General features: G+C 49.2%; 1 protein-coding gene and 1 long non-coding RNA gene across 15 annotated transcripts in view; one reads left to right on the plus strand and one right to left on the minus strand.

Annotated features, from left to right (window-relative positions):
• Nucleotides 1-11,749: 11,749 nt before the first annotated feature.
• LOC101135973 (uncharacterized) lies at nucleotides 11,750-12,951 on the minus strand. The gene is made up of 3 exons (XR_002005446.4): nucleotides 12,817-12,951; nucleotides 12,201-12,371; nucleotides 11,750-12,011 (listed from the first exon to the last, which is right to left on the minus strand). It is a non-coding gene; the product is annotated as an uncharacterized lncRNA (long non-coding RNA).
• A 599-nt stretch (nucleotides 12,952-13,550) lies between these two features.
• CFAP100 (cilia and flagella associated protein 100) overlaps nucleotides 13,551-21,766 on the plus strand; it is a 42,399-nt gene continuing 34,183 nt past the window's right edge. For 3 of the 14 annotated variants that reach the window (XM_055383885.2, XM_055383887.2, XM_055383886.2), the window contains exons 1-3: nucleotides 13,734-14,147; nucleotides 14,659-14,766; nucleotides 15,207-15,396. Coding sequence is in view for 7 of the 14 variants with exons in the window: in XM_055383879.2 (XP_055239854.2) it covers nucleotides 14,718-14,766 (49 nt within the window). In the remaining 7 variants the exon portion in view is untranslated. Of the gene's footprint in view, nucleotides 13,703-13,733; nucleotides 14,148-14,658; nucleotides 14,767-15,206; nucleotides 15,397-21,766 lie in introns of those variants that run through there. The other 11 variants (XM_055383884.2, XM_055383881.2, XM_055383880.2 and 8 more) reach the window with 9 other exon arrangements.

The raw sequence follows: 21,766 nt of genomic DNA on the forward strand, positions 1-21,766 counted from the left end.
CCCACAGCACAGCTCCGGGGGGCAGCACAGGCAAAAGCGTTGCTGGGCAGTGTTCTCCAAGTTCTTGTCACCCCACATCACTAACCAATTCCTCCTCATGAGCCGGGTGAGCCTGGTTGAAACTATCACCATCCCTCCCTCTACCTTTCGGGAGAGCACACCAGTGAGCTCAGGGCTATCCAAAGTGTCCGGATGGAAACTGGAACAAATGTTAAGGCACTGGGGGACAGGGAATCACTCACTCTTTTATATTATTTTTAAGTGTATCTACTAAAAAAAAGTCAAGCTGTTAGAGAATTAAAGTCAGTTTTATGTAGAAGCCTCACTGAGGACTATAGACCGAGGCCTGTAGCTGGGAGCAGCCCTTTTGAAAGGCTCTATCAGGCCATTTCTGCACAGTGATTCTGCGCATGGCTTATACCCAGGTGGTGCGGGTGCAGTATATCCAGTCCCATCAGAGTTTGGGTGCAAGAGTATATCTGCTTATAGATAACAGAGGCATAATCACTAAGCTCATCAGATGTTATGTGAGAAAAAAGGCAAGGACTAGGGTCATTTTCTTTTAAAGAATACAGTGACACAGGCAAGAGACATAGGGGACCATGTGCTCTGCCTTGCTTTGTCTTCAAAGCATTCTTCCAGAGGGCTGCACTCATCATAGAGGCAAGGGCTTTGTAAAATTCTGCAAAATTTAATTTAAAATTAAAACAAAAATAAACAAACACGGCTTCTGACATTTGTTACTTTGTCTTGAAAGTGTATTTTTCTATTTATTGTTTGAGACAGGGTCTCACTCTGTTGCCCAGGCTGGAGTAGAGTGGTGTGATCATAGCTCACTGCAGCCTCAAACTCCTGGACTCAAGCAATCCTCCCATGTGCTGGGATTACAGGCGTGAGCCACTGCACCTGGCCTTCACAAGTGTACTTAGGTTGCATTGAATCCATTCTGACCTCGTTAGATGCAGGGAATGGCCTGCTCACCACCCCATTTCCCCAGGGTCTAGTTAGCCAGTAGCTCGCATACAGAGGGGAGTCCCAGTCATCTTGGCTGCATAACACAGATGCCAGAACTTAGTAGCTAAAACAATGACAATGTTTATTTTGCTCACAAATCTTCCACTTGCATGGGGCTGGGAGGGGATAGCAGATTTCTGCTTTGCTCAGCATCAGCTGAGATGATTCAAAGTCTGGGGGCTGACATTACCTAAGAGATTGCTCATTCACTTGTCTGGGAATCGATGCTGACTGTGGGCTGAGACCTTAGCTGGGATTTTTAGCCAGGACACCACATGTGGCCCCTCCATGTGGCCAGCGCTTCCTCACTACATGGAGGCTGGTTTCCAAGGTAAAGCTTCCCAAGAGAACACCAGGAGGAAGCCATATCACCTTTTATGGTCTAGCCTTGAAAGTCATGCAGCCTCTCTGAAATTGAGGCAATAATTAATGGCCTACCAACCAAAAAAAGTCCAGGACCAGACGGATTCACAGCCAACTTCTACCAGAGGTAGAAAGAGGAGCTGGTATCATTCCTTCTGAAACTATTCCAATCAATAGAAAAAGAGGGAATCCTCTGTAACTCATTTTATGAGGCCAGCATCATCCTGATACCAAAGCCTGGCAGAGACACACACACAAAAAGAGAATTTTAGACCAATATCCCTGATGAACATCGACGCGAAAATCCTCAATAAAATACTGGCAAACTGAATCCAGCAGCACATCAAAAAGCTTATCCACCACAATCAAGTTGCCTTCATCCCTGGGATGCAAGGCTGGCTCAACATATGCAAATCAATAAACATAATATATCACATAAACAGAACCAACGACAAAAACCACATGATTATCTCAATAGATGCAGAAAAGGCCTTCGACAAAATTCAACAGCCCTTCACGCTAAAAATTCTCAATAAACTAGGTATTGATGGAATGTATCTCAAAATAATAAGAGCTATTTGTGACAAACCCACAGTCAATATCATACTGAATGGGCAAAAACTGGCAGCATTCCCTTTGAAAACTGGCACAAGACAAGGATGCCCTCTCTCACCACTCCTATTCAACGTAGTGTTGGAAATCCTGGCCAGGGCAATCAGGCAAGAGAAAGAAATAAAGGGTATTCAATTAGGAAATGAGAAAGTCAAATTGTCCCTGTTTGCAGATGACATGATTGTATATTTAGAAAACCCCATCGTCTCAGCCCAAAATCTCCTTAAGCTGATAAGCAACTTCAGCAAAGTCTCAGGATACAAAATCAATGTGCAAAAATCACAAGCATTCCTCTACACCATTAACAGACAAACAGGAAGCCAAATCATGAGTGAACTCTCATTCATAATTGCTACAAAGAAAATAAAATACCTAGGAATCCAACTTACAAGGGATGTGAAAGACCTCTTCAAGGAGAACTACAAACCACTGCTCAACAAAATAAAAGAGGACACAAACAAATGGAAGAACATTCCATGCTCATGGATAGGAAGAATCAATATTGTGAAAATGGCCATACTGCCCAAAGTAATTTATAGATTTAATGCCATCCCCATCAAGCTACCAATGACTTTCTTCACAGAATTGGAAAAAACTACTTTAAAGTTCATATGGAACCAAAAAAGAGCCCACATTGCTAAGGCAATCTTAAGCAAAAAGAACAAAGCTGGAGGCATCATGCTACCTGACTTCAAACTATACTACAAGGCTACAATAACCAAAACAGCATGGTACTGGTACCAAAACAGAGACATAGACCAATGGAACAGAACAGAGGCCTCAGAAATAACACCACACATCTACAACCATCTGATCTTTGACAAACCTGACAAAAACAAGCAATGGGGAAGGGAGTCCCTATTTAATAAATGGTGCTGGGAAAACTGGCTAGCCATATGTAGAAAGCTGAAACTGGATCTCTTCCTTACACCTTATATGAAAATTAATTCAAGATGGATTAAAGACTTAAATGTTAGATCTAAAACCATAAAAACCCTAGAAGAAAACATAGGCAATACCATTCAGGACATAGGCAAGGGCAAGGACTTCATGACTAAAACACCAAAAGCAATGGCAACAAAAGCCAAAATAGACAAATAGGATCTAATCAAACTAAACAGCTTCTGCACAGCAAAAGAAACTACCATCAGCATGAACAGGCAACCTACAGAATGGGAGAAAATTTTTGCAATCTACTGATCTGACAAAGGGCTAATATCCAGAATCCACAAAGAACACAAACAAGTTTACAAGAAAAAAACAAACAACCCTATCAAAAAGTGGGCAAAGGATATAAACAGACACTTCTCAAAAGAAGACATCTATGCAGCCAACAGACACTTGAAAAAATGCTCATCATCACTAGCCATCAGAGAAATGCAAATCAAAACCACAATGAGATAATATCTCACACCAGTTAGAATGGCAATCATTAAAAAGTCAGGAAACAACAGATGCTGGAGAGGATGTGGAGAAATAGGAATGCTTTTACACTGTTGGTGGCAGTGTAAAATAGTTCAACCATTGTGGAAGACAGTGTGGTGATTCCTCAAGGATCTAGAACTAGAATTACCATTTGACCCAGCAATCCCATTACTGGTTATATACCCAAAGGATTATAAATCATGCTACTATAAAGACATATGCACACATATGTTTATTGTGGCACTATTCACAATAACAAAGACTTGGAACCAACCCAAATGTCCATCAATGATAGACTGGATTAAGAAAACGTGGCACATATACACCACAGAATACTATGCAGCCATAAAAAAGGATGAGTTCATGTCCTTTGCAGGGACATGAATGAAGCTGGAAACCATCATTCTCAGCAAACTACCACAAGGACATTAAACCAAACACCGCATGTTCTCACTTACAGGTGGGAATTGAACAATGAGATCACTTGGACACAGGGCGGGGAACATTGCACACCAGGGCCTGTCAGGGGGTGGGGGGCTGGGGGAGGGATAGCATTAGGAGAAATACCTAATGTAAATGATGAGTTAATGGGTGCAGCAAACCAACATGGCACATGCATACCTATGTATCAAACCTGCACATTGTGCACATGTACCCTAGAACTTAAAGTATAATTAAAAAAAAAAGAAAGAAAGAAAGTCACGCAGCTTTACTTCTGCCACCTTCTGTGTGTTGAGGCAGTTCCAAAGACCCACCCAGATCAAGGGCATGGGAAACAGTCTCTGCGTCCTAATGGAGAATAACAAGTTTCTGAAAGAGCATGCAGGACTGGACATACTGCTTTGGCTATTTGTGGAAAACACTATCTGTCACAAACAGCTCTAAAATACCTTCAACATCCCAGGGACAAACTTATTCCAAACTAGAATCCTGTGCCCAGCTAATCCGCCAAGCAGGAGAACTTCTAGACATGCTGCCTCTCTAAAGTTTACCTCCTGAGATTCTCTTTCAGAAAGTTACTCAAAGAATGATCCACTAAAATATAAAAGTAAGTCAAGGAAGCAAAAGACACTTCCTTGCATGAATCTAACACAAGGAGGGGAAGGGAAGTCCTATGATGGCAATTATACAAGAAGTCAAAAAAATTGATCAGTCAAGATGAGAGCGGGAGGGAGGGCAGATGCAGGCGGGATATCTGCAGGAAAACATACACATTTATGGCACCGATGGAATTATCTGTGTGTTTGTTTGTTAGAAAATGACATTTGACCAGATGCGGTGGTTCACGCCTGTAATCCCAGCACTTTGAGAGGCTGAGGTGGGTGGATCACCTGAGGTCAGGAGCTCGAGATCAGTCTGGCCAACATGGTGAAACCCTGTCTCTAACAAAAATACAAGAATCAACTGGATGTGGTGGCAGGCACCTGTAATCCCAGCTACTCTGGAGGCTGAGGCAGGAGAATCCTTTGAACCCGAGAGGCAGAGGTTGCAGTGAGCCAAGATTGCATCATTGCACTTCAGCCTGGGCAACAAGAGCAAAACTCTGTCCCCCTCACGAAAAAAAAAGAGAGAGAAAAGAAAAGAAAAAGAAAAAGAAAATGATATCCACAGGGTCGTAAGGATTAGTGATAATAATATACAGAATGGAACAGATGACAGTCAAACAAAATAGGACCCAGACACAGGCCTATGTATCCATACATGCTTAATATATGGCACCAATAAAAGTGCATACCAGAGGACAAAGGATACATTTTTTCTTTTTTCTTTTTTTTTGAGATGGAATCTCACTCTGTTGCCCAGGCTGGAGTGCAGTGGTGCAATCTTGGCTTACTGCAACCTCTGCCTTTTGGATTCAAGCGATCTTCATGCCTCAGCCTCCTGAGTAGCTGGGATTACAGGCATGTGCTGCCACGCCTGGCTAATTTCTGTATTTTTTGTAGAGACAGGTCTTGCCATGTTGGCCAGGCTGGTCGCAAACTCCTGGCTTCAAGTGATCTGCCCACCTCAGTCTCCCAAAGTGCTGGGATTACAGGTGTGAACCACAGCACCTGGCCCCAGGATAGACTTTTTTATATATGATAGGCAATTGCTTATCCAAATGAAGGAAAAGTGAAATTAACCTTCTGTCTCACACTATGCACAAAAGTAATTTCCAAGTGAATTAAAGACCAAACTATAAAAGGCAAATCGGTAAGGTTTTTGGAAAATGAAGATATGTATCTGACAAAGGACAAGTATCCGCAGGACATAAAGCACTCTTGCAAATTAGCAGGGCAAAGGCAAATAACCCAATAGGAAGTGCACAAGACTTCAAGAGATACTTCACAAAAGAGGAAAGCTGAAAGCTAATAAGCAGGTGGGAAGATGTTTGGCCTTATTGTCAACAGGGACATGCAAATTAAAGCCACAATGAGAAAGGACTCTCCTAAAAGACTGGCAAAAATTAAAAGCCTTGGCAATAGAGTGTTGGCAAGGAAGTAGATAGAAGTCCCCGCTGGTGAAGTGTAATAGGTACAACCAGTTTGGAAGACAGTGTGGCGTTATCTAGTAACACTGAACACATGTACCTCTGATGACCCAGCAGGTCCACTCAAGAATGTGTGCCCAAGAAAAATCCTTCTTTCTGTGGATCAGGAGACATGTACACAATTGGTTTTAGAAGCATTGTTTTTAAAAAGGAAAAAAGTGGACACAAGTCAATGTCATCAACAGTAAAAGGAACAAATAAATTTTGCTGTATTGGTACAATGCAATCCTACTATGCAGCAATAATGAAGGATCAGCCCCAGGCACATGCATCCGTGTGGATGGATTTCACAACGCTGAGCAGAAACAGCCAGTCCCTGGAGAGTAAGGGCAAATGATTGCATTCCATGAAGGTTTGCCAGTAAGAAAAGCCAAGCAAGTTGCTGTTGAATAATACATACCTGGAGGAGGACGTGGTGGCTCGTAAAGGGGAACGTCCAGCTTTTACCACCTTCATTGTTGTATCATTGGGATTTTTTACACCCACAATGTATTCATGCATTTCTTGTCCATTTTTGCAAACAGCATTTTGGAGAGTCTGTCAATTTATGTTTGGGTTTGCAGTTGGTTCACATTGGGGTTGGGTGAAAGCTTGTTGCTATAGGCCAGGCACGGTGGCTCACGCCTGTAATCTCAGCACTTCCAGAGCCTGAGGCGGGCGGATCATGAGGTCAGGAGATCAAGACCATCCTGGCCAACACAGTGAAACCCCGTCTCTACCAAAAAATACAAAACAAATTTAGCCGGGCATAGTGGCGGGCGCCTGTAGTCCCAGCTACTTCGGAGGCTGAGGCAGGAGAACCCGGGAGGTGGAGCTTGCAGTGAGCCGAGATGGAGCCAGTGCACTCCAGCCTCAGTGACAGAGAGAGACTCTGTCTCAAAAAAAAAAAAAAAAAAGAAAGAAAGAAAGAAAGTATGTTGCTATAAGTTTACCAGGTGCTCTAATTAGCATCCTGTTAGTAACGGGTTTTGCACTAAAAGACCTTATTAGAGTTGGGGTGGACACCTTGGGTTAGGGTTTGGGGAAGATTGGGTTCAAAATGTGAGCCTGAATCAGGATTTGGAATAAATTTGGATCTGATGAAGCCAAGGCTGGGGTGGGGCTGGATTTGAAGTCGGATGTGGTTGGTGGCGGGGGGTGGAGGGAGGTGTCACTCCTGTAATCCCAGCCCTTTGGGACTTGCCAAGGTGAAAGGATCACTTGAGCTCAGGAGTTCAAGACCAGCCTGGACAACATAGCTAGACCCTGTCTCTACAAAAAAATGCAAAAATTAGCCAGGTGTGGTGGCATGCCTGTGGTGGCATGCCTGTTGTGGCCCCAGTTACTTAGGAGGCTGAGGCAGGACGATCGCCTGAGTCATGGAGGTTGAGGCTGCAGTGAGCCGAGATCACACCACTGCACTCCAGCCTGGGCCACAGAGCAAGACCCTGTCTCAAACAAAACACACAAATCTCAATTATGCATAAAATCAGGCTGAAGGTTTGAAATCAGGCAGGGTTAGAAGTGTGAGAGTGGTCCAGGCGTGGTGGCTCACGCCTGTAATCCCAGCACTTTGGGAGGCCAAGGCAGGCAGATCACCTGAGTTCAGGAGTTTAAGACCAGCCTGGCCAACACGGTGAAACCCAGTCTCTACTAAAAATACAAAAATTAGCCGGACACGGTGGCGGGTGCCTGTAGTCCCAGCTACTCAGGAGGCTGAGGCTGGAGAATCGCTTGAACATGGGAGGCGGAAGTTGTAGTGAGCCGAGATCGCGCCATTGCACTCCAGCCTGGGCAACAGAGCTAAACGCTGCCAAAGAAAAAAAAAGAAAAAAAAAAGAAAAATGTGTTAGCATTTTGGCAGAGGGGCTCTGTAGGCTTGGAGGTCCTGCCCAACATATCTCTGTGGATTCCTGTAACAACTCAAGGAAGGGACACTGGGGCCTGTGGAGGGGTCTCCGGCCCCTCCGGCGCCCCTTTGGTACCGCGCCCCGCCTGCGAGCTAGGAACTGTGGGGACCCGGCAGCGGGCGAGCGAGCCCAGGTCGCGGCAGCACTGTCTGCGCGGTCGTCTTGACGCCTGACCAGGGCCGGTTTTCAACTTGTTTACAAGCCTGCGTCACCGGGAACCTTTCACCGCCGCCTGGGACAAAAGGTTCCTCTTCTGTAAGTCCCTTCTGGGCAGAAAGGGGATTCGCCGCCCGGCGCGCTGACGGTGCGGGGCGCCACGCCGTGGCGGATGCGGACAGCGCGCGGCCGGTTCGCCCGTCTGCCCCCTAGCGCCCTGCTCTTCCCGCCGAGCGAGTAGTCTGCCCATAGCCTCGGCCACCAGCCCCCTTTACATCGTCCACCCACCCACAGCGTCCTGCCGTCCACGCCTCGCCCACCCACGGGTTCCCCGCAGTCCGTGCCTCGTCCACCCACTCACTCATCTGCGCGTGGCTCAAACAGGCATGCCTTGTCCACTCCCTCCCTCCACAGGAATTTCCTCCTTTCATGGAAACAACTTACCCTCCCGTCCACCGTCCACTCCATTCCCCATTCACTGTCCATTGACTCATTTGAGGAACTATCTAATGAACACCTTCCAGGTGCTACGCGTTGCGGTCAGCAGGTCACAGGACACAGCTCCTGTCCTCTGGGACCTCCAGGACAGCAGAAGAGACACCAGCAGAGGTCCTCGTGAAGTGACCATGGCTCTGGGGGCAAAAAGAGGACATATCAGCCGAGACTTGGGCGCAGGGGTGGCGAGGCTGGGGCTGAGACTGAAAGACTGGCTGTGGAAGAGATGGGAGGAGGACAGGGGCTAGGCCCTTGGCAGGGGCTCGGCAGAGGGCAAAGCCTGGAAACCAAGTGGGCTCCAGGCAGAGGGCACCGAGGGGCCGCGGGAAGAGGCCAGACCCGAAAGTCCTCGTCAACAGCGCCACAGAGCTCGGGCATCACCCGGGGGTCACGGTGCCCCCCAGCAATTTCTTCTATTTTTCACTGTTTTGTTATTATAGAAGTAATACATGTCTACAACTTCATTGTAAAGAAAAATGAGAGCGAGCAATAGGAAAAAAATAATCAGCCATAATCTCGCCTCGCAGACATAGTTTTCGGTGTATGTGCACATACGCGGTTTCCCCAGGCATCCGCTGGAGAGCGGCGCTCCTGGGCTAGATGACGGGGGAACCCAGAGCGAGCTGCCTACCTCAGGGCTTGCAGACACCTGGGTGGGGATGTCATGGAGTGGGTGCTATGGCCAAGCCAGAATCCATTCAGATCCCCCCATCCCTTTCCCTAACACAACGGATGCCGTCCAGGCACCAGCCCTATGGCCCCGGGATGGGGCCTCCCACAGAGTCCCCAGCTTCTATCCCTGGCAGCGATTAGTTTAGGCATGCAGTTTTTTGGCTAAGATATGAGGAGAGGTGTTCTGAGGGGCTACTCATGAGAAATTTCTTTGTAAGTCATTTCTGGTGAAGCTTTCTGTTTCTTGAAGCAAAATACAACCTAAATGATACCTGAAACTAGTGTAAAGACTACCTTCCCCGGGCTCCTGGGGCTAAATCACGCCCTCCCGGGGAGCACCCCTGATGCTCACATCTCCTACCCTTCCTCCTGTAACTGGATCCCACCCTAGCCTCCTCAGCACCATGGTCCCTCCAGCTTGCCTTCTGCCTCTACACACACTCTCTCTGTTTCTCTCTCTCTTTCTGTATGTCTCTTTCATTTCCTCTACGCCCACAACCTGGTCTAGTCTCAACCCCTCTTCCTGGCTGACCACAGTCCCCTAACCACCTGGGACCTGCACCCCACCCCCACCTGTGGAGACCACGCCCAGGAGCACACCTGGGAACCAGGCCAGTGCCATGCAGCTTTCTCACCTGCCATGCTGCATGCCCCAGCATCCTGCCTTCTGAACTGTGGCACTGGGGGTCTGGCTTTAATGACCTAGCCTCCACCAGAGCTGCAGGGAAGACCAGGGTCATTTCTCCAGGCCCACTGTGGGTCTGCACACCCATAAGGGAGCAAGATAGAGCCACTGCCAGGACCCTCAAAAGTGCTGTCCAAGGCACTTTCTCCTCTTCCTCGTCACCCATCCATCTCAGTCCCCCAGGAGATCCTGAAACTGCTCACACCAAGGTCAACCGATTTGTTGGCAAATCCAATGAACACTCTTCAGTCCCTCTCACTTGGCTACTCAAGAGCACTTGGCAATGTGGACCCCTTTCTACTTCTCCTTTTGAAAATATTTATTGAGATATAATTTACATATCTAAACTTCACCCACTTAAAGTGCATTTTACTATATTCAGAGTAAATCTAATGTTCACCGTAGTCTAATTTTAGAACACTTTCATCACCCTAAAGAGCAAAATCCCATCTCCATTAGCCACCACTGCCCATTTGCCTGTTTCCCCAATTCCATCTAGGCGCCTTCATAGGATATGTGGTCTCTTGTGACCACATATGAGTGCAGTCTTACTCTGGGCTCCAAGACCTTCTTTTTTATTCCACTTAGCACTGTTTCTCTGACACTGTGGTCAAATGTGATATGCCTGGGATGTGGATGCCAAAAGTCATCCCTGTTTTTTCCTAGACTCCAATCAAATTATCCATCCATCTGAGCTGGCAGGAAAGCAATCTGATTAATGTGATTGCTCACAAAATATAAAAAGCATGCCAGGCTAGAGCACCTGGCAGGCACTGGTTGGGGACACATTCCCAGAGAGGGAGGGGGGATGGGGCTTCAGACACTCTTTAAGGACTTTGCAGCTTTCCCCTGAAACATGGTCCCGCAGGCCACAACCCATGCAGGGGCTCCTAGGGCAGTGTAAGTAGTGCAAAGAGCTCATATCACTGCCCTCCCTGTGGAAAGCCCTTGACTCACCGTGAAGCACGGTAGACATGGCTGTCATTCTGCATAACCTACCACCTCTCAGCAAAAGGAAAACCCCCATGTGAGAGATCTGGGCATCTAAGGCATTTTACCTTGAAGGTGACTCTCCAGTCCAGCCTGGCCTGCTGTGCTGTAGAACAACGGTGAGACCAGGTGCTGCAGGAAAGAAACACAAGCTGCTCTCTCAGGCTTTGTCGTTCTGGTAGACCTCTGAATACCCTGTCTGGGTACAGGACCACTCCTGACCCCCCCTGGTTTCTGAGTCCCTCCTCCCACAGCAGAAGCCAAAGATCTTGTGTGGAAGGCGGGAGGTGCAGGCAGGCGATCCAGGTGCTGCCTACCGGTCAGGAGTGCATAGCAGACTTCGGATCACAGCATGTTCTCTGCCAGAACGCGCCTGCGGTGGCTTTGGGCTCTGCTCCAGGCTACAGCATCTCCCAGCTTGATTCCCTATCGTCCTACAGAGTCTGGGGGCACCCCCATGTCCTTTTCTCCCCCAAGTGGCTATAGCTGCTTTCTGTTGTTTATTCCCGAGTGCCCAGACTGATATACCTTCTTTGAGGAGGAAAATACGAAATCAGAGATACGAATTTCTCCTTTAAGAAGATTGTTAGCTTTTCCCAAAATGTTTGATTATGAACATTTTCAAGCTTCAAACACACAGAAATGTTGGAAGGATTTTGAAGCAGACATCCACATGCCCACTGCCTGGGCTGGACAGCTCACAGGCCACTACGATTCACCACACAGCCAGCCAGCCACCATCGCTCCACCAATCACGCATCTGATTTTAAAAATTAGCTTTTAATCAGCAAATGGTATTTCTAGTTAGACCTGTTAGGCTAAGACTAAAAGTTCCAAATCAGGTCACGTTTTCTAGGTGGTTTTCTTTCTAACCTTGTAAGCTACCAAGAGCAAAAACAAAGGCCAGAACACACAAACTGACAGAGAACTTGCCTTTATTATGAAGTACACCTTTGGACTTGTGGGGTTTTTTTCCCAAAGCTTGTGCATCATTGTCTGGGATAACTGCATAAAATGGAAGGACGATTCCTGGTGAAAGGCAGTGTGTTCTAGGTAAGAGCAAAGCTGGAATCCACTGCCTCACTGTGTCCCTGCTCTGTCCACACCGGCAACTCATGCAAAGGCAGGGTGATCATGCAGGTGAAATGGGAGGATTGGTGTCAAGTGCATGGAACAGTACCTGGCACATAGAAAACACTCTGTAAGGTTCATGGGGAGATTCACCACCGTTCATAAACTGATCTGTTGATGACAATGAATGGGCAGGAGCCTGGGTACCTTTGTTCTCTTTGGGTCACTTATGTTCTAGCTTCCTAAAAGCCTCATTAGAGCACCTTGTATTTAGATAAACCATTTCAGAAACACTTACTTTTCTACTTGAGTCACCAGTTTATGAAGTGCTTCTTGTGGTTTGCTAAAACCTAAATCGGAGGCACAGCTTTTTGTTCTGCTTTGATGGTTTGTAGGGAGATAAGGCTGCAGAGGTAGGCTGGGGCCGGGTCATTGAGGACTTTGAATGTCAGTGTAAGGAGCCTCTCTCCTAAGGGTAAAGGGACAACTTGTCTTTCAGCACATTTGACAATAACAGCTGTAACGAACACACACGTGCACACATGCACACACACACACTACCTGTGCACACATGTGCACATGCACACATGCACAAATCACATATGTGGCTTAACACAATACAACGTTCTTCCTCCCTTGTGCAAAGCCCACTGTGGATATTGCAAGTTGGGACACTATTCTGCCAGCGAAGATTCAGGGATCCCTGCTCCTTCCATCTTGGGAGCTCCTCCTCACTCCCACCCCTAGCTCCAATGGAGTTCCTGTTGTGGATGTGGTCTTCCCACCCACTACACCGGCCTTAGGCAGAGCCTGGCACAGCTGGGATCCTCACTGGGACTACATTGCTGGGCTGCAGACTGCTCCAGAGTCCCCCCAGAAGCCCCTAAATGTCCCTGAAAAGATGAGTCACTGACTGTACTTTCAGCTCCAAGCAGCCTTTATCAATCTCGCAATCCCCATAGATACTGGGAAAATCTAGGAACATGTTCAGAACTCAGAGGGGTCTCCTGCTGCTGCTTTTTGTGGGGAGACAGGATCCCTGAGCTGGGGGACCAGACATCCTGGTGCCCCTGGCTTCAAGCAGCTGGTGGATCTGGACGCTCAAAACTTGCCCTGGTCTGCATGGCCTCATCCTCTCGCTTGTCCGATTATGATGGATCTCGCTCGCTCCGTAGAGCAGTGGCTTTGCAACCCTAGCCAGCACTGGGGTCGCGCGTGGACTTGTCAGGACACACATTGCTGGGCTCCACCCCGAGTTTCTGATTCTGGGGCGAGGATTGAAAACTTGCTTTTCTAACGAGTTCCCAGCATTTTCGATGCTGCTAGTCCTGAGACCATACTTTGAGAACCGCCCCTCTAGAAAGTGCGATCCCTCCCCAGGAAAGAAGCAGGGCTATTTTTGCTCCAAAAGTATCCAGCCTGCACGCCCTCTTCAGTGCTTGGCAAGTGGCGAATAAACCAATCAGGATGAAAGAAAGGAGCCAACCCAAGTGCGGAGTGTTGAACCTCAGAGGAAGAAACCCGCGTTCACCAGGCCCAGGCCTGGGCCAGGCGCTGTCCTGGCGGTGTCAGGGAGGACATCGTGCCCAGAGTTCGGACCCAGGAGCCCGGCCCCGCGCCCTCCCTGTCCCGCGGCCTGCAGGCCCAGCCCTCAAGCGCCCAGCCTCCGCGGCCTTTGTGGCGTCACAGCCAGCCTGAAGAATGGTTGCCTTGGAGACCTAAACCAAAGAGCCCTGCTCCTGGAGCTGAGAACTGCAGCGCGGAGGCTTCGGAGCGAGCCGGGGCAGTCGGGGTCGGTGGGTGCGCTCGCGGTCGGGGGAGGGGACGCGCGGGGTCCGTGAGGGCGCGTGGGGGCGGCGGCAGGGGTGCGAAACCAGGGCCCGAGGGGCGCGCGTGGCCGGGAGCGGACTTGCAAGGCGCCTTCCAAGGCTCCTCGCTCGCATGCCACTTGCTTGAAACATACCCATCTACCATCCACCCCGTCTGTCCTACCATCCCTGTGCACCTCGCTGTGTGGCTCGGGGCCTTGCAGAGCGCGGGTGTTAGGAGGCGACCGTGCGAACCCCAGGCTCACCCAATAGGGGGCTGCAGCAGGAATGCGGCAGGAATGGCACAAGCTTAGAGTGGGGGCCCTTTCCAGAGGCAGCCCCTCCTGACTGTGACTTTGGACACCTCGCTGAATCTCTGCTTCCTCCCCTGCAAAAATGAAAATTCATTCAAGGGATGAAGTTAAGAAGTGCCAAGGGTATGTCAGGAGCTTGGATGAGCAGAAAAGACCCCCTGTTCTCATGGAGCTCACATTTTAGGGGGAAATAGACAACGAATGGATTTTCAAAGTGATAGTCAGATAGTGGGAATTGCAGAGAAGAAAATAAAGGCCACACGGGGGTGGGGAGGAAGAAACCACTTTGGATGGGATGGTGAGAGGTCTCTCTAAAGAGGTGACATTTGAGCTCGGAATTGAAGAGAAGGAAACCCAGCACCCCCAGCTGGGTATGGGAGAATATTTTTTGGCCGAGGAGGCCAAAAATGCAAAGGCTTGAGGCCAAGATTGATGTGTTCTAAGCACAGAAAAAGTAGGCAGCTAGAGCCAGGTCCAGGAGGTGAGAGTGGACCCTCGGGTGGGAGAGGCAGGGAGCTGGCAGGTGTCCCCACAAGGTGAGCCCTCAGCAAATGTCGGTGGTTGTCAGCCACCCAGGGGGAAGGAAGCTCTGGGCTTGGGGACCACCAGGCTCAAGCACTGTGTCACTCCTCAGGTGAGGATCTCCTTTAGAAGAGGAGAAGCCTTGCATCAACCTCTTGGGCCTCAGCCAAGATGTCTGAGATACTGTCCACTATAGTCTCCAAGAACATGACCAATGACAGTAAGTACTGGGCCAGGGTGGGCACTCTCAGAGGTCAGGGGCAGCCTCGGAGCCTGTCCAGCTCCCTCACAGGTTAAGGTAGCTCTAAACCAAACACTAGGCAGGAGTCATAGATCTGCCTACTTCCCTTGAAACAAGGCATATGGATTTCCTGCAGCTGCTGTAACAAAGCACCACCACAAACTGGGGGACTGGAGTCACAGACATTTGTTTTCTCAAGCTCTGGGGGCTGGAGGTCTGAGATCAAGTTGTCCAAAAGGCTAGGTCCCTCCAAGGGCTCTGAGCAAGAACCCATTCCGGGCCTCTCTCCTGGTTTCCAGAGCTTTGCAGGCAATCCTTGGTGCTCTTTGGCTTGTAGAAGCATCACTCCCATCTCAGCCTTCCTGCCCATGTGGAATTCTGCCTGTGTGTGTCTGTGTCCAAATTTCCCCATTTTACAGGGACCCCATCACATTGGATTGGAGGCCCACCCCGCTCCAGAATGGCCTCAGCTTAGTGAATTGTAGCTGCAAAGACCTTATTTCCAAACCAGATCACATTCTGAGACAGTGGGGGTTGGGACTTCAACATACGAATTGGGATGACACAGTTCAACCCACAACAGACCATGAGGAAGGTGTCACTGTGAAGGTGAGCTTCTCTCAGCACCCCTCTGACCACAAATGCCAGGCTGGGCTCCAAGGAGGTGGTCAGCTGGCGCTAGGCCCTGGATGAAACATGCCTGCCCTAGTGGAATTGCATGCATTTGCCAAGATCTCACACAGGGCGACGCTGAGGGAGGCTGCCCAGGCCCACCTGGGGCCCTTCAGCTTTTTTATTGGAATTTATGACCAGGCATAGTATTCCATGGTTCAAAATTCAAAAGTGTGTTAAAAGCCCCTCATTGTGAAAAGCCCCTCCCACCCTGTCAAAGGCATACAGTGCCCCTTCCTTAGAGATGGCCACTGTCCCCTGTCTCTTCTAGGCTACCAGCTCAGTGCACATACAGGCAAATGTGTGTAGATGAGGTTTGTTCTTTTCTTACACGGAGATCACACAATGAAAACCCTGTCTGCACCTTGATTTTTTTAATTAACCCATACATTGTAGAGACTGTTCCTTATCAATACATCAAGAATTCCCTTATACTTTTTGTGCTTTTGAGTAGAATAGTAATCTTTCAGTATGGCTGTATCATAATTTATTAACCAATTCTCTGTTCATATGGATGATTAGCTTGTTTCAGAAAGTGTGCTGCTATAAACAGTGACCCCCACCATTACACTTATGTGTGCACATGCTCTCTTGTTCTTTTTTTGCTCCAGAGTAAATTTTAAAATGAAGAAGGGCTGGAATAGGGTTTAAAAACAAAGATGGCTTTGAAATGTTTATAGATAACAAATTAACTCTCAATATGCCCATAAAACAATGCAAATAATTATGCTACCACAAGACAGTTGAAGGATGTGTAAACTATATTGATTTGTTTATTGGTATGAGGGGGAGTGCCTAGTTGGGGTACCCTATGACCCTGTGGCATTGGTAATTCCTCGAGATTGATTGAGGGCCTGTGCATTTGTGAGAAAACCAGGCCAGACAGGCAGAGCCAGGATTGGCACCCAGGGCCAGGGGTCTCAGAGTCAGGTGGGTCAGGGAGGTTGGCATGGGCAAGGTGGGCAGGGGACCTGGCCAGGGGCTTCAGTCAAGAGGACTGCTGAGCTCTGTGTCCTGGGGTCAGCTGCAGGAGCTGGGACAAAGGTAGGGGCCAAAATGACACTGAACCACCTGGAGTGAGAGGTTTGGGGATGCTAAGCCAAGTACAGATAGGACCCCCACCTCAACCAGAGGGCCCAGGGCAGGGGCCTGGAGGCCAAGTAGGGAAAGGGCATTCTAGGCGGCTGGCCAGGCCCAAAGGCCCTGAGGTGGGAGTGGGCGTGGTGTGTTCAAGGGAGAGACAGGAGGCCAGCATGGGCCAACTGGGTAGGGCCTGTGGCCTGGGAGGACTATTGGCCTCTGCCCAGATGACGGGAAGGATTTAAGAGAGAGACTGCTCAGTGTCTAGCTTTATGACTTTTGTGATGAAAACGCTGTTCCCTAAGCCTTGGCAGAGGGGCTGGTTTGGCCACAGCCTCCTTTGAGGCATCAGGGCCGGCAGGGGTGGGGGCTGCAGGAATGCCCGGAGCTCTGGCCCTGTACCCTCAGCACCCAGCCCAGTGCGGGGCCAGTTCCAGGAGAGGCACTGGGGTCGCGCGTGGACTTGTCAGGAGAAGGCCTGCGGCTGGTCCCTCTGGGCCAGAACCCTGCCTGAGCCTCACTGTGGGTGTGGAGAGTTTGTTCCTTGAGCGGCCAAATATGTTTCCCAAGACACCAGGCTCCAGGTACAAGACTCCAGGAGGAGCAGGTTGGGAGAGGCTTGCCCCTGCTGAAGGAGCCGTGCACACACGCGTCAGGCCAGGATGCCCTGCAGGCTCTCACTGCTGCTTCTCAAGTGCATGTCCCCCACAATGGGAGCATTCAGGAAGGGCATGGGGTCTAGAGAGGTTGTTAAACCACAGATGGCCAGGCCTTCCCCCTGACAGTTCTGGCTATGAGGGATGCGAAGGGCTGGAGGCAGGAGTTTAATTTGGCAGTGTGGAGAAACATGATCTTCAGTTATCTAACCTTCATCTTGGGACATCCGAAGCCTGGCCTGGTGGCCTCGTGGGCAGAGTGGGCCATCCACACATGCAGCCCACATCAGGCCACTCAGGGACCCACAGTCACTTCACTAATGTTCATGGAGCACCTACCGTGTGTCAGGCACTGTGCTGGGCTGGGGCACAGAGGGCCATGAGACGGAGGTGCCTGCTCTCTGAGCATTTAGTAGAGTGCAGCAAACAGCTCTCAACTTCACTGGCTCCATCCATTCCTGCAGCCCTGGCCAGGCCAGGCCTGGTTCACTCCCACTCAGTGTCTTGGCACTGCTATGTCCTCCACAGGGAATGCTCTTCTCCCCAATTTCCCTGGGACTCCCTCCCTCACACCCCACAGGAGCTCATTTAGATGTCAGCTCCACAAGGAGGCCTCCCCTAAACAAGGTAAAACGCGGTGCCCCACCTGCCCTACATCCCTCATTGCTGTTCCCTGTTTCGTTTTCTCAGTGGCACGTTCTACCCTCTGGCCTCTTGACCCTTCTTCACTTGTGTTGCTTACTGTCTCGCTCCCATCCAGCAGTGGCATTTGTTCCCCCAGAGCCTGGAACATCACAGGCCTCAGTCAAAACCTGTTAGCCTGCAAGCTCTCCCTCTAAGATCAGGAGCAAAACAGTGATGCCCACCTTCACCACTGCTGTTCAACATTGCACTAGAAGTTCTAGCCAGGGTCATTAGGCAAGAAAAAGAAAAAAAGAAGTAAAAGACCCAGACTGAAAAGGAGGAAGTAAAACTATTCACAGATGACACAACCCTATATATAGAAAATCTCAAAGAATCCACAAGGAAGTTACTAGAGCAAATGAATGAACTCAGCAAAGTTGCGGGTTACAAGACCAACACAGAAAAACCAGTTTGTCTCTGTTCACCAGCAATGAATAGCCCATAAATGAAGCCACTCATTGACAGCAGGGGTGACATCATGGCAAAGTAGGAAGCTCTGGGAATCCCTCCCCTGAAACAATTGTGCTGGCGTGAATTATCAGAAGCAACTCTTCTGAAACTCTGGAGTTTAGTGAAATGCTTGCAGCTTGCAGGGAAGATCTTGATGAGGAGGCTGGGACATTTTAGTGAATTTTTAGCATTTCCTGGAGCAGCTGTACCAGCCTCCAGCCTGCAGCAGGCAGCAGGGAGAAGGTGGCCTGTGTTCCCGGTACAGCTTGCTGGTGCCAGGGTGGGAAATAAGGATCTTGTCCTCCAAAAATTGGGCTGTGTGTTTGATTGCTGATCATGGCCTGCTTCTGAGGGGCCGGCTCAGCGGCTGGCCATTGTTCCAACTCCAAGGTCTAAAGCAACCTCCTGGCTCTGTCGGTCAAGGGCTGTCCTTCCCCACCCCCTCCACTCTTGTGAGAGCTAGACTTTTATCTGACATTAGCTCACATTTAGAAATCTTTGACAAATGATTGATATCAAGAATATAGAAAGAAATCCTAACACTCAACAAGAACAACAAAAAGCAAACAACCCAATTCAAAATTGGGCAAAGGACTTGAATAGATAATTCTCAAAAGACGATATGCAAATGATCTACAAGCAGGAGAAAAGATACTCAACATCATCAGTCATTAAGGGAATGCAAATCAAAACCAAAATGAGATACCACCTCACACTCATTAGGATGGCTACTATCAAAAAATACAAACAAAAATAACAGGTGTTGGCGAGGATGTGGGGAAAATGAAACCCTTTTACATTGTTGGTGAAAGTGTAAAATGGTTCAACCACTGAGAAAAATAGGCAGTTCCAGCCTGGCACGGTGACTCACGCCTATAATCCCAGCCCTTCGGGAGGCCAAGGCGGGCGGATCACGAGGTCAGGAGATTGAGACCATCCTGGCTAACATGGTGAAACCCCGTCTCTACTAAAAATACAAAAAATAGCCGGGCATGGTGGCGGGCACCTGTAGTCCCAACTACTCCGGAGGCTGAGGCAGGAGAATGGCGTGAACCCGGGAGATGGAGCTTGCAGTGAGCCAAGATTGCACCACTGCACTCCAGCCTGGGCGACAGAGCGAGACTCCGTCTCAAAAAAAAAAGAAAAGAAAAGAAAAGAAAAACAGGCAGTTCCTCAAAAAGTTAAACAGTATTAACATATGATCCAGCAATTCTACTTCTAGATATGTACCTAAAAGAACGGAAAGCAGGAACTCAGATATTAGCACACGCATGTTCACAGCCGTGTTATTCACAATAGCCAAGCGGTGGAAGCCGCCTGAGTATCCATCAATGGAGGAACAGATACAGAACATGTGGTGCATCCATGCAGTGGAGTGCTATTCAGCCTCAAAAAGGAAGGGAATTCTGATACATGCTACAGTACAAATGAGCTGGGAAACCTTATGCTGGTGAAATTAGCCAAACACAAAAAGACAAATATTGTATGATTCCGCTCATATAAGTGAGTGGAGCAGTCAGAGTCATAGAGACAGAAGGGGGAATGGAGGCCACCGGGGCTGGGGAGGGGAGGATGGGGAGTTGTTTAATGCACACAGAGTTTCAGTTTGGGGTGATGAAAAGTTTTTGAAATAGATATTGGTGGTGGTTGTACAACATTGTGAATGTAATTAATGCTATTGAGTTGTACACTTAAAAATAATTAAAATAGCAAGTTTTATGTTATATTTATATTTTACCATACTAAAAAAGTTTCAATGGCATAAAATGGCAAATTGTATTTTATATATATATATATATATATATATATATATATATATATATATATAGTATTATGTTACTGCAATCAAAAAATGTGTTCTTAAAATGTGTTAAATAAGTAAAGTAAACAACTAAATAGACAGGATGGTTCCCAGCAGTGCTGAAATAGGAGGCTGATTCAGTGATTGTGGTGGGAAGCATTTAGACAGGGGGATCAGGAAGGCTTCCTGGAGAAGGTGACATTTGAGTAGAGATGGTGAATAATGGGGATGGGCAGCCCAGAGAGAGTGTCCCGGGAGAGGGAGCAGCAGGTGGGAGGGGGAGGGGATGGAGGGAGGTGTGGGTGTGCCCAGCTGCAGGGGAGGACACTGACCTGTGAGTGGGAAGGAGACGTGGCCCAATTCCGTGGGGAGCATCCCTGCCAAACCCTGGTCCTTCTGTGGCTCCCAAGGGCCTCATCCCTGTGCTCCCCAGGCTCACACCCTGCCAGCCATGCTGGCCCCAGTGGCTCCTCTTCAGCTCTGCCTGCAGGTTTTGCCTCCATGACCCCATGCTGTCACCACACTCCCCTTGGGGCTCTGCTCCCATGATGCCTCCTCCGTGGGCTCCCTGATTGCCCCAGCTACTGGAATATCTCTCACTTCTCTTTATTTTATGTGCTTGTTGCCGGTCCAGAATGTGGACTCCAGGAAGGCAGGCATGGCACCTCCTTCAGGGCGGCATCCCCAGCCACACCTGACCCTGAGAAAGCGCCCACAGCTGTGGCCAGGCAGAGCCACTCTGAGGAGGCCTGGCCACTGTCTGGCACCATCACTAACCCAGTCCTGGGGGTGGTGAGGGATGGGACAAACATGGCTCCTGCTGGTTTAAAACACAGGTTTTATTATTGCTGTGTGGTGAGGCCAACAGAGCAGGAGATGACTGTCACTGGAGAGATGGCTGCTTACTCACAGATCCCTAGGACAGAAGGGGGTGCACCACGCAGGGCTGTGCGGGGGAAGCTGCAGGGTCAGCCAGAAAGCCCGAGGGAAAGGGGGACGTGGGCAGGAGCCTCCACTGTGGAATCACAGGAAGGAACGGTGAGGTGAGTGAGCAGGTGTAGGACTGATTTGTTAGAATAGTTTCGGGGTTCTGGGGCACAGGACTGCCCCTGGTTGTCTGGTCCTGGCTCTGGGGGGATAGGGCAGGGATCAGTGGTCCTGAGAGTGACAGACTGACAGAGGCTGTGGCTGGGGTGTGGGCTCTGGATTGGGTGGTTTGCATTTGAAAGGTGTGCTCTGGGCAAGTCATTTTCTATCTCCAGGGATTAGCTAATCCGAGGGGGAGGGGAGGGAAGGGAAGGTCCTCTAGGCTCAGGAAGGCCCCAGAGGTCAAAGCATCTAAATGAGAAGGTAAAAGACATGGTTAATATGCCTGCCTTCCAGGAGTTTACTGCCTGGGGGTCGGTGGTGGGGGGTGCAGTCCAGACTTGCTGTGGGGAGTCCAGGTGGGGGCAGTCACAGAGAACCAGCAAATAGGATGATGGTGTGGGTGCAGGTGGCAGGGGCGGATGGGTCCAGTGCTCCTCAGGAGACAGAGTCTGGGGATCTGGTGACTGACTGGGTGTGGAATGAGGGAGAAGAGGGTGTCGGGGATGCCTTGTCTCCTCAGTGACACCTGTGCATCACAGTGCTGTTT

The sequence above is a fragment of the Gorilla gorilla genome, chromosome 2, assembly GCF_029281585.2.
Source record: "Gorilla gorilla gorilla isolate KB3781 chromosome 2, NHGRI_mGorGor1-v2.1_pri, whole genome shotgun sequence".
Lineage (NCBI taxonomy): Eukaryota > Metazoa > Chordata > Mammalia > Primates > Hominidae > Gorilla > Gorilla gorilla.